The sequence below is a fragment of the Globicephala melas genome, chromosome 3 (genome assembly GCF_963455315.2).
Source record: "Globicephala melas chromosome 3, mGloMel1.2, whole genome shotgun sequence".
Classification (NCBI taxonomy): Eukaryota; Metazoa; Chordata; class Mammalia; order Artiodactyla; family Delphinidae; genus Globicephala; species Globicephala melas.
Window position 1 is genome coordinate 55,261,415 of NC_083316.1, and position 15,910 is coordinate 55,277,324.

The following is a 15,910-nucleotide window of genomic DNA, read 5'->3' on the forward strand; positions in this document are numbered from 1 at the left end:
CCAAAAAAAAAAAAAGGGACTGATCAGGTAAACTCTTAGAGTATATTTGTAGCATATAAACCCACATACTTTGTGATATAATAAACTTAGTCTAGGGACAAATATCCATATTTAAATTTTTATTTTTCACTTCACCATGTTTTTCCTCCTCTGCAGTATCGGGAAAATTGCCTGGCAGCAAAAGCACTTTTTTCTGACTTCTGCTTACCAGCTTTATGCCTCCAAACTCAGCTGTTGCCATACCTTGCTTTGCTAACCATTCCAATGAGAAATCAAGGTAATGATATGGGTTTTCCTTATCCCCAAGAAGTAGTGTTTTATAACATTATGTTTTTGTGGATCAACTTATTCCTATGTACCAGTGACAGTAAGTTTCTTTCCCCTTTATTTTTTGAATCAGAATTAATACATGCTTTTTGATTAAAAAAGAAAGAAATTAAATAATAAAGAAGTACCTAAAGTAAAAATTGAAAGTCCCCTATAACCACGCGTAATTCCTTTTGACAGATTGGTGTAAATTCTTCTAGACTTTTTCCTGTGCGTATACAAATGTTAGATGTAAACTTTAATTTTTTTTGTCACTTATCATGCATAGTGCTCCATATTTTATAATTAGGGCAAAGGAACTCTAGAGGCTGGGAAGTCCAAAATCAAGGTGCCAGCAGATCCAGTGTCTGGTGATGGCCTGCTTCCTAGTTTGCAGATGGCCATCTTCTCATTGTATTCTCACATGGTAAAGAGCAGAGTAAAAGAGAGCTCTCTCTGGGTTCTCTTATATAAAGGCACTAATCCCATTCATGAGGGCTCTACCCTCATGACCTAAGCACCTCCCAAGGCTCCATCTCCTAATAACATCACTTCAGGGGTTAGGATTTCAAAATACGAATTTGGGGTGACAGAAGCATTTAGTCTATAACAGCAGCAATGCAAAAGTATATTCAAATCTAACTCATATTTTTTCAAAATTTATAATTTTATTCAACCTTATTGATAGGTATTTTGGTTGATTTCAATATTACAAGCAATATTTATTAATAGTATATTTACATTGTCTTTCCAAGTTTTGAAATTATAAATAATGCTAAAAAAAATTAGTATGTCTTTGGCAATACACACTTGCCCAGTTTATGTCTACTGAGGTTTGCCTTTTTTTGAACTTTACCAATTTTTCCATCAGTTGTTTCTCTTTTTTAATGTGTGTCATAAGGGCCACATTTCATTAACAGTCCTAGGTCACATGTCTGTGGTGCTGATCTTCAAGGTAGAACAGAGAATTTGTGTAATATTGAAAGTATTACTAATCTACTACATAACTCATCAAACTTCTCAAGTGTTTTTTGAACTTTCAATTTTTTTTTTTAAATTATTTTTGGCTGTGTTGGGTCTTCGTTGCTGCATGCGGGCTTTCTCTAGTTGCGGTGAGTGGAGGCTACTCTTCGTTGCTGTGGGCAGGCTTCTCATTGTGGTGGCTTCTCTTGTTGTGGAGCACATGCTCTAGGTGCGCGGGCTTCAGTAGTTGTGGCATGCTGGCTCAGTAGTTGTGGCTCATGGGCTTAGTTGCTCTGCGGCATGTGGGATCTTCCCAGACCAGGGCTCAAACCCATGTCCCCTGCACTGGCAGGTGGATTCTTAACCACTGCGCCACCAGGAAAGTCCAAAACTTCTCAAATTTTAAAGATAGGGTTTGCCTTATGAATTATCAGAAGAGAGGATTATAGAGTAAATGTCTGCCTTCATACAATGAGAGTCTCATCTTTTAAGAATATTGATACCTAAAGATTTAAAATATTCTGTATTTACAGGCAGAAGTGAGATGACTTTTGAGCAATGGGAATGATTAATCTGTGAGTCAGAATCCAGAGAGTTCCCTATCCTTGACTATTATTTTTAGATTATACTAGTTTTTATTTATTTATCGTTTTGGCTGTGCTGCATGGCTTGTGGGATCTTAGTTCCCCGACCAGGGATTGAACCCGGGCCCTCAGCAGTGAAAGTATGGAGTCCTAACCACTGGACCACCAGGGAAATCCCAAGTTATACTAGTTTTTAAACTTTATTTTGAAGTAATTTCAAACTTAGAAATTAGAAGAATGGTACAAAGAAGTTCTTGTATATCCTTCACCAAGATTCCTCAGTGTTTCATTTTTTACCATATTTGCCTTTTATTCTTTTTCTTTATACACACATGTACACAAATATATGTATTTTTTTCTGAACCATGTGTGAGTAAAGTGCAGACATTATGCCCATTATTCTTAAACACTTCAGCATGTACTTCCTGAAAACAAGGACATTCTCCTACATAACCACAGTATATACATCAAAATCAGGAAATTAACATTGATATATTACTGCTAATTTATAGTTTAATTATTAGACTCCATTTGTAATTTATAGACTCCATTCAAATTTTGCCAATTGTCCTAATAATGCCCTTTGTAAAATAACAACAAAAACTTGTTCTCTCTTGTCTAGAAATCCAATGCAAGATCACATGATACATTTAGTTACTTACTTGCTATCTCTTTAGTCTTCTTTGATTTAGAATAGTACTGTGGTCTTTCTTCATCCATTACATTTCTGAAGCAGATTGTTATAACATGGACTGCCCCTCAATTTGGGTTTATCTGAGGATTCCTCATGAGTGGATTTAGGATATATATTTTGTGCAGGAACACCACAGAAGTGATGCTGTGTTCTTCTCAGTGCATCACATCAGGGGAATATGATGTCTATTTAAACCATGCTGGTGAAGTTAACTTTTATTATTTGGTAAGATAACATCTCTCAGGTTCTTCAATGTAAAGTTATTAAGTGTTTTGTGGGGAGACACTTTGAGACTATGTAAATATCCTATTTCTCATTAAAATTTCACCCACTAGTTATAGCATCTTTTGATAATTATTTCCTGAATCCGTCATGGTTGGCAAGTGATTTTCTAATGGCATTATTCCTTCTGTATTTGTGTTAATAAATTCTGCTGTAAGGTATTGCTTCGCCTTCTTCCCCATTTGTTTGTTTGTTTGTTTGTTTATATTTGTATAGACTCTGGAGCTTTTTCAGCTGTTGTTTCTATCATTATTTATTTTGGACTTAAATTGTCCAGATTTGGCCAGTGCAAGCTGCTTTAAGGTAACTCTGTGCCTTTACTCTTAGTGTACTTTCTTTCCGATACAAAGTGTTCCCGGATTATTTCATACTCTCCCTACATGGACTTAGAAATCTCAATGAGTCCTGGTTCCTTTTAGTGGATATGGACCCATCTCCCACTTTGCTAAATATATTTACTTGTTTACTTAATTCCTATGTCTATAACCTATCTCCTGACAATGCAGGCTGCTCCTTCAGTCCCAGCACTACTGCCACCAACTTACATTGGCACAGCCATTCACATTCTTTGTCCCACTCCTAGCTGTGCGACAGTGAATCGGTTTGATTAGTAAGAGTCTCCTTGGACCAGAATCATCAGCATCACCTGGAAGCTTGAGAAAAATGCAGAATCTCAGGCCTCAACCAAGACTTACTGAATTGATCTGCAAGATCAATTAGCAAGATTCTCCAGGTGATTCTTTTTTTTTTTTGGCAGTACGTGGGCCGCTCACTGTTGTGGCCTCTCCCGTTGTGGAGCACAGGCTCCAGATGCGCAGGCTCAGCAGCCGTGGCTCACAGACCTAGCCGCTCTGCGGCATGTGGTATCTTCCCAGACTGGGGCACGAACCCGTGTCCCCCGCATTGGCAGGCGGACTCTCAACCACTGTGCCACCAGGGAAGCCCTCCAGGTGATTCTTATGCAGGAGATGTTTGAGGAGTTTGAGAAGTATTGGTTTGGATTACTCACATTGGAATCACCTAGAGAATCATTATATCCACTAGAAAGTTCAGATTCCAGGATCACAACCCTTAAGTTTTCCATATCAAAAAGCTGTTTTTTAAAAATCCTAGTCATATTGTGTAGTGGATTTTTAAAAAGGTAAGGTAGTGTTTGATTTGCAGACTTTTGAAGGTTTATAAAATTTAGTCAAAAATAGGATGTTCTGGCTTTTTTTTTTTTGTCTTGTGGTCTGACTTTTTTTTTTTTTTAGTTTATTTTTGGCTGTGTTGGGTCTTTGGTGCACACAGGCTTTCTCTAGTTGTGGTGAGCAGTGGCTACTCTTCCTTGCGGTGTGCGGGCTTCTCATTGCGGTGGCTTCTCTTGTTGTGGAACACGGGCTCTAGGCGCGCGGGCTTCAGTAGTTGTGGCATGCGGGCTCAGTAGTTGTGGCTCACGGGCTCTAGAGCGCAGGCTCAGTAGTTGTGGCACATGGGCTTGGTTGCTCCGAGGCATGTGGGATCTTCCCTGACCAGGGCTCGAACCTGTGTCCCCTGCATTGGCAGGCGGACTCTCAACCACTGTGCCACCAGGAAAGCCCTTGGCTTTTCTTTTTATTCATCAATTTTTATCCCATTTCTTTCACTTTACTATGTCATTTCAGACATTTTATGTTTCTTCTGCTCATTTCTCTCTGTCCTCTTTTCTAGTCCTCCATTAGTGTTTGTTAGAATACTTACAGGTATCTCACGTTTCATTCTGTTTTCTCTTTGATTGCATAATCTCTATCAGTCTATGTTCCAGGTTACTGATTATTTCTTCTCCCAGTTCAAATCTACTATTGAGCCCCTGCAGTGGACTTTTCATTTTGGTTATTGTACTTTTCAAGTCCAGAATTTCCATTTGGTTCTTTTTTGCAATTTCCTTCTCTTTACTGATATTCCCTATTTGATGAGTCATTGTCATTATAGCTCCCTTTACTTCTTTTTATTTTATTTTATTTTTAAAATGTATTTATTTCATTTATTTATTTTTGACTGTGTTTGGTCTTCGTTGCTGCACACGGGATTTCTCTAGTTGCGGCGAGCAGGGGCTACTCTTTGTTGTGATGCGTGGGCTTCTCATTGTGGTGGCTTCTCTTGTTGTGGAGCACAGGCTCTAGGCACATGGACTTCAGTAGTTGTGGCACATGGGCTCAGTAGTTGTGGCTCACGGGCTCTAGAGCACAGGCTCAGTAGTTGTGGCACACAGGCTTAGTTGCTCCGTGGCATGTGGGATCTTCCCAGACCAGGGCTCGAACCTGTGTCCTCTGCATTGGCAGATGGATTCTTAACCACTGTGCCACCAGGGAAGTCCAACACTACCTACTTTCTATCTATGAATTTGACCACCGTAGGTACCCACTTAAGTGCAACCATACAATATTTGTCTTTTTGTGACTGGCTTATTTCATTTAGCATGTCATCAGGGTTTATCCATGTTATAGCATGTGTCAGAACTTCCTTCCTTTTTAAGGCTGGATAATATTACATTGTATATATTTACCACATTTTGTTTATCCATTCATCTGTTTTTGGACACAAGTTTCTTCCACTTTTTTTTTTTTAACACCATTATTGGAGTATAATTGCTTTACAATGGTGTGTTAGTTTCTGCTGTATAACAAAGTGAATCAGCTATACATATATATATATGCTTCCACGTTTTGACTGTTATGAATAATGTTGTTATAAGTATGGATATACAGATGTTTCTTCGAGATCTTGCTTTCAATTCTTTTGGGTGTATACCCAGAAGTGGAATTGATTATATAGTAATTCTGTTTTCAGTTTTTTGAGGAACTACCTTACCATTTTCCACAGCAGCTACACCATTTTGTATTTCTACAGCTTTCTCCACGTCCTTGTCAAACCTTGTTGTTTTATGGGGTGTTTTGATAATACCCATCCTAAGGGGTGTGAAATAGTATCTCATGGTTTTGGTTTGCATTTTCCTAACAATTTGTGACTTTAAGCATCTTTTCATGTGCTTTTTGGCCATTCTTCTTTGGAGAAATGTCTATTTAAAGCTTTTTAAAAATCTCTTTTAGCTCAGATTTCTTTTATCCAGGATATTGGAAGACTTCCTCTGAAGCGACACTTTGGAAGGTAAGCTGATCATTTTAATTTTCAAAGAGCTGTTACTGAAATAACCACCAAATACCTTATGTATTTATTCATTATACAGTCAATAAATGTTATCTGTAAAGGCCAAGAAATACATGTTGTACTAGTGATCAGAGACCATATGATTGCATTGTAGACCCATCTATTATATATATTACATGTAACAGCTATTTTCACCATCTCAGAATGGACTATTAGGCTAGACAGAATCATTGAATCACAGAGACAGAGAAATCTTTAAAATCCTTGAGTTCAACAAATTTTGCATAGCTGAAAACCCCTTTTCAGCTTTCATGCCAAGAGGTGTTCTTAGCCTATATTTGGAGACTGCAATAATCAGGAACTACCTCAAAAGAGCACTGTCTTTTTTATTTCTTTATCACAGAAAATTCAGACAAGTAAAAAAATAGAGAGAGAGATAAATCTACATCTATACTGTTCATTCCATTGCAAAATGGCTTCTGGCCTAATATCAGTGATTAACACAGTGCTTGTAGTTCATTTCTACTTGGCTTATTTGTAAGGTTAAATTATGCACTCAGGTATTCTAAAAAAGGTTAAAAAGTGCTTGCTTCCTGGTTGCAAGGATAAAAGTAAATGATAGAAATGGCATCTATTACCCCTTCTACTAGTTCTCCTATTCCTGGTCCCAAATGGAAAACTAGCTTATCTGGGCTTTTTTTCCCTCTGCCTTCATAGATTCAGTAAAGGCCTTTGTAGTGTTAATGGTTTCTTCCTTATAATGACTTAGCTATTGGGAGCCCATCTTTCCTTTTACAGAAATACAGTGATGGATGGATCTTACAGCATCATCCCACTGGGATGTGATCAGGGCTCAAACCTTTTATAAACTTCCCTTTTCTCCTCACTTCCCTCTGAATCAAAGAAGGACCAGCTGTTTTCACTGGCTCCTTTCCCCACAAGATTATGACATCAAAATCAAGGGAAGACCATTGTCTTCTATTGTCTTTTTCCTCCTAAGATGTAATTAAAAGAATGGGAGTCAGTGTTTTATTACTGGTTCAGCTACTTGATCTGAATTGGGAGGCAGGATTTGTCAGTGCTACTTATCACAATGACTAGTACTGTTGTCTTTCATTTATAGTGACCATTTTAACATTAGTGACCATTTTAACATAATCTTTGATTTATATTGATAATATTGAATATTAATACTTAAACTTAACATTTAATATTGCTATTTAATAGCTGCATAATTTCCTATAATTGAACCTACACCTTGTTTTGTTTTATTTATTATTTTTGGCTGCGTTCGGTCTTAGTTGTGGCACATAGGATCTTTCGTTACAGCGCGAGGGCTTCTCTCTAGTTGTGGCACATAGGCTTCTCTCTAGTTGTGGCGCACAGGCTTAGTTGCCCCGTGGCATGTGGGATCTTAGTTCCCCGACCAGGGTTCAAACCCGCATCCCCTGTATTGGAAGGCTGATTCTTAACCACTGGACCACAAGGGAAGTCCTCCTACACCTTGGTTTTGTACATTTAGCTTGTTTCCAGCTTTTGTTGTCACAGCCTTCCTTGAAGCTAAATCATCATGCATATCAAATACTATTTATGTAGGATGAATTCCTAGAAATAAAATTGCTGGATCAATGGATATACACCTTTGCTCTATATTGCCAGATTGCTTCCAAGAATATTTTGCCAATCTTATGCCCACTTAACAGTGTTTCAGCATGTTCTTTTCTCCTCGTACCACCACTGGGTTTTATTATTTTAAAAGGTCTTTACCAGTTTGAAAGATGACAATATTAATTTCCATTTTAAAATTACAAATTAGGTTGAGCAATTTATTTAGTAACCATTCTTCTGTAAGCTATCTGTACATGTTTTATGTCTGTTTTCCTATTCCATTTAATTCTTTCTTTTTGTAAGAAATCTTTACTAAAGATATTAATTAACTTGGTTGTGTTATAAGTTGTAATGATTTATTCAGTTTGTCATTTACTTTTTAGTTTTGTTTATATTGTTAAATAAACCGGTCCACCTGGCTAAACAGCACAAGGAAGGTAAATGAGAGACTACAGGAGAGGGCTTCATAATCACCACACTCATGGTGTAATTTAAAGGAATCCCCTCCTTTGATTATTATTAATGCCTGTGTTATGCATCTAGCAGATTGAAAATGGAAGCCCTGACTGACAGGGAGCATGGAATGACAGACCTGGACAGTGGAGATGAAGCCCAGATTGGTGGAGGGCAACCTGCAGAGGAAGCGCTGGGTGAACGCACTCAGACAGCTGAACCTGAAACCTGGTCTCTTCCTTTGAGTCAGGATAGTGGGAGTGAACTGCCTGCCAGCCAGCCTCAGCCCTTTTCAGCCCAGAGAGACATGGAAGAGGAAGACATGATAATAGAAGACTATGAGAGTGATGAGACATAGAAAGCAGCCTGCCCATGAGATTGTTACTTGACAGATTCATATTCGTTTTATTCAGTGGTACTTGAACAGAGATAATAGACTTTTCAGGTGAATTAGTTTGTTAATTCTTCACTCTTGTAGTATTTCAGCACAGAGAACTGATTTCTGTCATGTTGAAGTAAATAGAAGATCAAACCTTCAAATAATCTCTTAATCTTTTTCTCTAGTATTTATTTAGCCTTGTGAGTGATGTTGGGAGAGGTCAGTGTGTATGAAATGTGTTTGAACATTATGCCAAATATCAGAAAATGTGAAGGAATAATTCAGAATACATAAACTCTGTGGGTTGTAAATAAGAATTATAAAACAGTTTAGGATGCAATTAAGAGTGTAAATAAACTTTGTGCCTTATTCACAATTTCTCTCTGGTCTCTAGCTTCTTCCGATACCATTTTTATATGTTGTACAGTGGAATATTTTAGATACTTTCTGGAAACTATTTACATAATTTATATCAAAATTAAAATGTTGAATTTGTTCTGTTTTGTTTCTCCTGTCCTTCAATGATTCTTAACACGCACGGTCTGCCATGTGTCACTGGTCATAGTACGCAAGTCTCCTTCATCCAGTGCCAAACTTTTTCAAAAATAGAAAGGAGGGGGATTGCAACCTTGCGAAGAAAACTTTCCGGAGGGTTTGCTCTCACCTTTAACAACCTTTCCAGAGCTCTCCTAGCTGTTGCCTTGAGGTGCGGTGGGGGTGAGGGCACCGACCCGCCCGAGCCCCAGGCGACAGTCCGGGCCTGACAAAGCCAGGCGGGGCGAAGTTCAGTTCGGCCCGGCCCCGCCCCCGGCGCCCAATCCCAGTTTCAGAGCCGCGGGCGGCGGGCGCGCACTTCCCGGCGGCTGCGCAGGTGAGCTGGGCGCCAGGGGTGGGGCCCACGTGACCGGGGCGTGGGCGGGGAGGGGCCGGCGGACCCCAGGGAGGGACCGGCGGACCCCGGGCAGGCGCGCGGCGTCTGGGGTAGCCCTCGGCGTCCCTCGGCCCCTAGGAACGGCGCGCTCGCTGCGCTGCCGGCCACTACCTGCGCCCGAGGCCGGAGGCCGACGCGGTAAGGGGTGCGGGGCCCCGGGGAGAGCGGGGCGCCTGGGAGGCTGGAGGGCCCCTCGGCCGGCCAGGTTTCATTCGGCGGACACAGGTGCCGCGCGAGACGCGCCCACCCCCGGCCGCGAAGCCCCGGTCCTTCCGGGCGCGGGGTTATCCCGAGCTGGGCACGTCCGGCCCGATTTAGTTCCGGCCACTTTGGGGACAATTTCGGGAGACGAAGAGTGTATTTTCCCTCTGACGTGGAGACGCGCACCTGGGTGGGCAGAGCTGAGTACTGAGTGAAGTTGGTGGGTCGGGGACGTAGCGCCGAGCCGCGACCTGGGGAGGGACCCCGGACGAGGATGCTCTGTATTCCCGGGCACTCGCTCGAGGGTTCAGTTCAGAGCGCAGGGGATTTCCCATCCCCCTGGAAACCCAGAAACGTCTGAAATCGGCCCCTTTCTCGGGGCCAGCAAAACTTTAAAGCCAGCTTAGTGGTGATTCTGTTGGTGTAAAGGTGACCAACTGGATTCCTGTAACACTTCGCTGGGGAGAACCATTTCTCCTCCCACAGCTTTGACTTTCGGAGATTTGTGTGTCAACAGAATGGAGTCGGGCCCCGGGGGCTGGAACAAAACAAAGACCAGCTCTGCCTCAGCGTGCTGATTCTAAGTGGACTCTCAGTGACACCCTGAGAGATGCTAGGGGTATCCAGACATTGAACTGTGGTAAAATACAACTGACCATTATTCCCTTCCAAAATCACATAATTTGCTATTCCACAATTCTTCAAATTTGTAATTTTGGCTTTTTATATAAACACTGATAAGGTGATCTAATTCAAATAAGTCACATTTCACAGGTGAGCATGAATTAAATCCATTATAGTGAAGCATACTTTTGCCAGTGAGTTTAATTAAGCAACCGGTGTCCTTTAAATGCCTGTATATCAAAGATATTGAAGGATATGTAAAACTTGCTAAAGTTATTTGTTGTGCTTTTGCCTCTACTATTTTTAGGAAAACATATTTCAAGAATTATAGTAGTACTATGCATTCCTAGAATTTAAATGTTTTTAGACAACAGATAAAACGATGAAAGACAAAAAAGTAACTTTTAATTGCTATCATTATAGAAATTTTTTTCTGTACTAAATTTTTTTCTCCTGCTTTGCATTGGGCACCATGCTGGGACTCACAGTTAATTCTCTAAAATTGGAGTGGCCCATTAGAAGACCCTAGAATTTAGACCTCTTCTCCATCTCCACCCCCAGGTGATTGTATTTAGTCTGTGGTAGTATATACACTTCTGTGGGTAGACTGCCTACTTGATAGCTTTACCTGGACTTCTAACAGGTATCTCAGACTCTCTTCAGGCTGCTTCTCCCAGGACTAAGCTGGAGGGTTGGAGAAATGTTGCAGATGAAATGATCTGGTGTCTGGGATTTGCTTTAAAGTAATCTATTGACAAAAGGAATACCGTAGAGGGTATAGACGAAACAAGATTGGTCATAAATTGATAATTGAAAGTGGTTGATGGGCACATAAGGGCTCATAATACTGTTCTTTCCACTTTTTACTGTGTTTGGAAATTTCTAAAATAAAAATGTTTAATTCCCTGAACATAGAGTGTAACCTCTTCTTGCTATCTTCGTTGCTACCACCATGGTCCATTGGATTACAGTTGGACAACACAGGTTTGAACTGCAGGGGTCCGCTTATATGCGTTTTGGGGGTTTTTTTTCAATAAATGTGTACTGCGGTGCTGTGTGGTCTGCAATTGGTTGAATCCGTGGATTCGGGACCACAGCTACATATTACCAACTATAAAGTTACACTTGGGTTTTTGACTGCGAAGAGAGTTGGTGCCCCTAACCCCTGTGTTGGTCAAGCGTCAACTGTATTTCAGTGGCCTCCTAGCGAGTCTCCCTTTTTTCACCCTTTTCTCCTGGAAGGTACTCTTAACAGAGCACCCAGAGTGATCTGGTTAAAATACGTCATATCATGTCAGACCTTTATTGAAAATTTTCCAGTGGCTTCTCACTCCCAGTAGAAGCCTAAATCTTTCTAATGATTTTTATTTATTTTTAAAATTTATTTTATTTATTTATCTTTGGCTGCATTGGGTCTTCATTGCTGCACGCGGGCTTTCTCTAGTTGTGGCGAGCAGAAGCTACTCTTCATTGCAGTGCGCAGGCTTCTTATTGTGGTGTCTTCCCTTGTTGCAGACCACGGGCTCTAGGTGTGTGGGCTTCAGTAGTTGTGGCACGTAGGCTCAGGAGTTGTGGCTCAAGGGCTCTAGAGCACAGGCTCAGTAGTTGTGGCGCAGGGGCTTAGTTGTTCCGCGCATGTGGTATCTTCCCGGACCAGGGCTCAAACCCGTGTCCCCTGCATTGGCAGGTGGATTCTTAACCACTGCACCACCAGGTAAGTCCCTCTAATGATTTTTAAGCCCTAATGTTTCAGATGGCCTCAATTCTACTACTCACCCTCTCACTCACCCTGCTGCTGCCTCCATTCCTTAACAGTTCTCGAACATGCCAGGCACTCCCACTTTAAGGCTTTTACACAAGCTGTTCCATCTGTGTGGAACACTTACCCCTTATACCTGCCTGGCTTCCTCCCTCATTTCCTTCATTTCTATATTCAGATGTCATGTTCTCTCTGAAGACTTCCCTCGTCACTCTGTTTAAAATTATAACACCCTGTCCATACTGTACTTCTTATCCTCTTTCTTAACTTTGTTCCTTGGCATCTGATATATTTCACTTGCTTTATCTATCATTTGTCACCCCCGCTCCCCCACTGGAATTTAAGCTCCATGAAGGCAAGGATTTCCATTGGCTTTGTTCACTGATACATCTTCAGCAAGCCTGGTGCATGGCAGGCACTCGGTAAATACTTGTTGAGTGATAGATCTCCATTTTACAAAGTAAAACAAAACAAAGCCTTAGGAATTTCTAAATTGTTCAACACCGTAAAGGTGGGATTACCAGCTTTAATTTTGAGACCTTTATAGTGCCAAGTACAATGCCATGTGTCCAGCGAGTCTTCAGTAAATACTCATGAGCAGTTTGAGGGAGAAAATCATTGTGCCTTAAACATAGTAGTTATATTAGCAAATAGTTTCCTTTTTACATACATGTCCAGGTTATTGATTTCATGAAGGAAATCAACAGGTTTGATAAAAAGTGCTTTTTCTATGCTTTATTTTTCAGGTGGATTGAATACCCTGTAAGATACTTTTTGAGTCTTTCCATGGCAACAGCAAGTCACCTTTAAATAATTGGTCTGGAAAGAGTGATGTCCATGGCCATTGCTGTGGCTCTGTGCTGTACTTTCAGGGAATCTTACTTAGCCTTTGGTGATTTTTTTTTTTCTGAGATTTCAATTTTTTTATATCTAGTATCAAGTGTTATACTATTAGAGTGGAAGAAGCAACTCCCGTAACGTGACTTCCCGAGTTAGAAAAGAAAGGGACTCTCCACTCCCTGTGTTTATCAGACTGCTTCTCCTGGGCCATTCCAAAGCAGACTTGAGTTAATGAAAGTGAAGAGTATTTGCTGACCCATCACATTTTGGTATGTCGACCCTTAAATATGTTGATTTAGATATTTGAGGACAGGACTCTTCCTTGGAGTGTGTTAGCATCCTGTATTGTTAAAATTTAGTCTCATTTTTGGTTTTTTGCATTTTGTTGTTAAAGGGCTCATAGGTAAATTCAACTTATGTTTTAATCAAGAGCGAAGGTTTAAAAGTTTGATTGCCCTTAAAATCTCATAGAATGATTAGTAGATCCCTGGCTAACATAATTGTTACCCATGTTTAAAGTGTACATAATTTATGTTGTCATTTTTATATATCATAATAATTAGATATGATCATGTTGGTTTCCTGAATGTGATCATTTGCTACTAAGTGAATAAAACCAGCATCATTGAAAGGATAAATAACTAAGCATAAGTGATAACTTTAATCTCGGCCCCAGGTGTGAACATCACAAATGTTGTCAAATGACGGAAGATCCAGGAATCGGGACAGGCACTACGATGAGGTCCCAAGGGACTCAGACTATCAAGATGGCACCATAAGAACCTTCCAGACTCTTCACGACAGTGAGCTGGCTGTGAGCGCTGATCCGTTGCCACCACCCCCTCTCCCATTACAGCCACCATTCGGCCCAGAATTCTACTCAGGTGACACAGAGGAACCGGCCGTAGCACCAGATCTCAAGCCTGTAAGGCGCTTTGTCCCTGAGTCCTGGAAGAACTTCTTCAGAGGGAAGAAAAAAGACCCAGAGTGGGATAAGCGGGTGTCAGACATCAGATACATCTCCGATGGAGTGGAGTGTTCACCTCCAGCCTCTCCTGCAAGACCAAACCACTGTTCACCCCCCAACTCCTGCGAAGATCCTCAGGGCGGGTCAGAAGGCAGCTTTCGTTCCCGGAAAGAGGCCGAGGCAATGTTTCCCCACGATCCCTACGGATCCCTAAGCCGACGCACACACACAGCCCGAACCTACAGCGAGAAGGTGGAGGAGTATCACCTGAGGTATTCCTACATGAAGTCCTGGGCAGGCCTGCTGCGGATTCTGGGCGTGGTGGAGCTGCTTCTGGGGGCCGGTGTCTTCGCTTGTGTCACGGCGTACATTCACAAGGACAGCGAGTGGTATAACCTGTTCGGATATTCACAGCCCTATGGCATGGGAGGCGTTGGTGGCCTGGGCAGCATGTATGGGGGCTATTACTATAGTGGCCCCAAAACCGCTTTTGTGCTTGTGGTTGCTGGATTGGCTTGGGTCACCACCATCATTATTCTGGTGCTTGGCATGTCCATGTATTATCGGACCATTCTTTTGGACTCAAATTGGTGGCCCCTAACTGAATTTGGAATTAACATCTCCTTGTTTATCTTGTACATGGCCGCAGCCATAGTCTATGTGAATGATACCAACCGAGGTGGACTCTGCTACTATCCATTATTTAACACGCCAGTGAATGCAGCGTTGTGCCGGGTGGAAGGAGGACAGATAGCAGCAATGATCTTCCTCTTTGTCACCATGATTGTTTATCTCATTGGAGCTTTGGTTTGCCTAAAGTTATGGAGGCACGAGGCGGCTAGAAGACGTAGGGAATTCATGGAGCAACAGGAGGTAAGGGATTTCGTGATCTTTGTTCTTTCTTTCTGTTACTCCTTAAATATGTATAGTTGTCAAAACAAAGTTTTTGTTGTTTTTAAGGGTCTGAAGTTCAAAAGGCCCCACTCAGCATCTGACATGCTCTGACCAGGATAACCCACTCTGGTGTGTCATTTGTAGAATGTTGCAGGTAGACCCCAGATGTGTAATACAATATATAGTTTGTCGGTTGCAGTATTGTCTGTCTGACACTTAAGGGGAAAACAACTACTGAATTTCTGCAAAGAAGAAATGATGATAATACCTGCATAAGATTATATAAAAGCCCTATTAAAAATATTTTTTTTGGAATGGTAGCAAAAATGTTAGAGTATGTTCTGCTAACATCATTATTCCCTGAAATAAGTTGATGTTTTGCTTTCTTCTAAGGAGGAGGAGTGTGTAGTAGAATTTCCTGTGCCTCTGAAAATGTCAGTATTACCTTAAATATTTTCTTAATTTTAAGTCAACTATACCGTGCATTTTTTTCCCCACTTTTCCAAAGACTTCCTAGGTACAATGGCGGATGGTGTATATTGGGCAAAACTATAGCTAAAAATAAAATCCTTCCTTATATACTCAATAACCTACGTATTTACTCACTGACCTATGTATTTTTTTAATCATATTCATAACAGCAAAAAACTTGACTAACTTTATAATAGGTACCTTATGTGTTCTGTACAGAACCCCATACTCTAGTGTCATGAAATATATTTATCTTCCTAGAATTTGACATAGATTCAAGTTGTTTCTAAAAATTTGTCTCAGCACTGTAAGCATTTTTTTAAAATTTATTTATTTAATTAATTTATTTTTGGCTGCATTGGGTCTTCGTTGCTGCGTGCAGGCTTTCTCTAGTTGAGTTGAGCGGGGGCTACCCTTCGTTGCGGTACGTGCGTGGGCTTCTCATTGCGGTGGCTTCTCTTGTTGTGGCGTGTGGGCTCAGTAGTTGTGGCTCGTGGGCTCTAGAGCGCAGGCTCAGTAGTTGTGGTGCATGGGCTTAGTTGCTCCACGGCATGTGGGATCTTCCCGGACCAGGGCTCAAAGCTGTGTCCCCTGCATTGGCAGGCGGATTCTTAACCATTGCACCACCTATTTTTTTAATTTACATCTGTGTATACAAAGTAAGGAACTTTAAATTCTAATCAGTGTGAAATCCAGATAGTGAAGCACACACTTCCTTATAATTTTATGTAAGTTTAATAACAATGGAGTTCTTAATATCATTTCAAATTCTACATGAATATGACTGTTATAAACAGTACTTTTATTTCTTTTCCTTTTCTCAACAAA

At 41.0% G+C, this 15,910-nt stretch overlaps 2 protein-coding genes across 11 annotated transcripts in view; both read left to right on the plus strand.

Annotated features, from left to right (window-relative positions):
- Nucleotides 1-8,841, plus strand: part of RAD17 (RAD17 checkpoint clamp loader component) — a 31,631-nt gene extending 22,790 nt beyond the window's left edge. For 3 of the 7 annotated variants that reach the window (XM_060295856.1, XM_060295858.1, XM_060295859.2), the window contains 3 exons: nt 157-277; nt 5,898-5,955; nt 8,107-8,841. In XM_060295856.1, coding sequence (XP_060151839.1) covers nt 157-277; nt 5,898-5,955; nt 8,107-8,374 — 447 coding nt within the window. In that variant the 3' untranslated portion in view covers nt 8,375-8,841. The remainder of the gene's footprint in view (nt 1-156; nt 278-5,897; nt 5,956-8,106) is intronic. The other 4 variants (XM_060295857.1, XM_030844807.2, XM_060295860.2 and 1 more) reach the window with 3 other exon arrangements.
- Nucleotides 8,842-9,214: 373 nt separating this feature from the next.
- The window catches only part of MARVELD2 (MARVEL domain containing 2), a 30,695-nt gene continuing 23,999 nt past the window's right edge, over nt 9,215-15,910 (plus strand). For 3 of the 4 annotated variants that reach the window (XM_030844999.3, XM_030844976.3, XM_030844992.3), the window contains exons 1-2: nt 9,333-9,464; nt 13,427-14,590. In XM_030844999.3, coding sequence (XP_030700859.1) covers nt 13,442-14,590 — 1,149 coding nt within the window. In that variant the 5' untranslated portion in view covers nt 9,333-9,464; nt 13,427-13,441. Of the gene's footprint in view, nt 9,267-9,332; nt 9,465-13,426; nt 14,591-15,910 lie in introns of those variants that run through there. The other variant, XM_060295864.1, reaches the window with a different exon arrangement.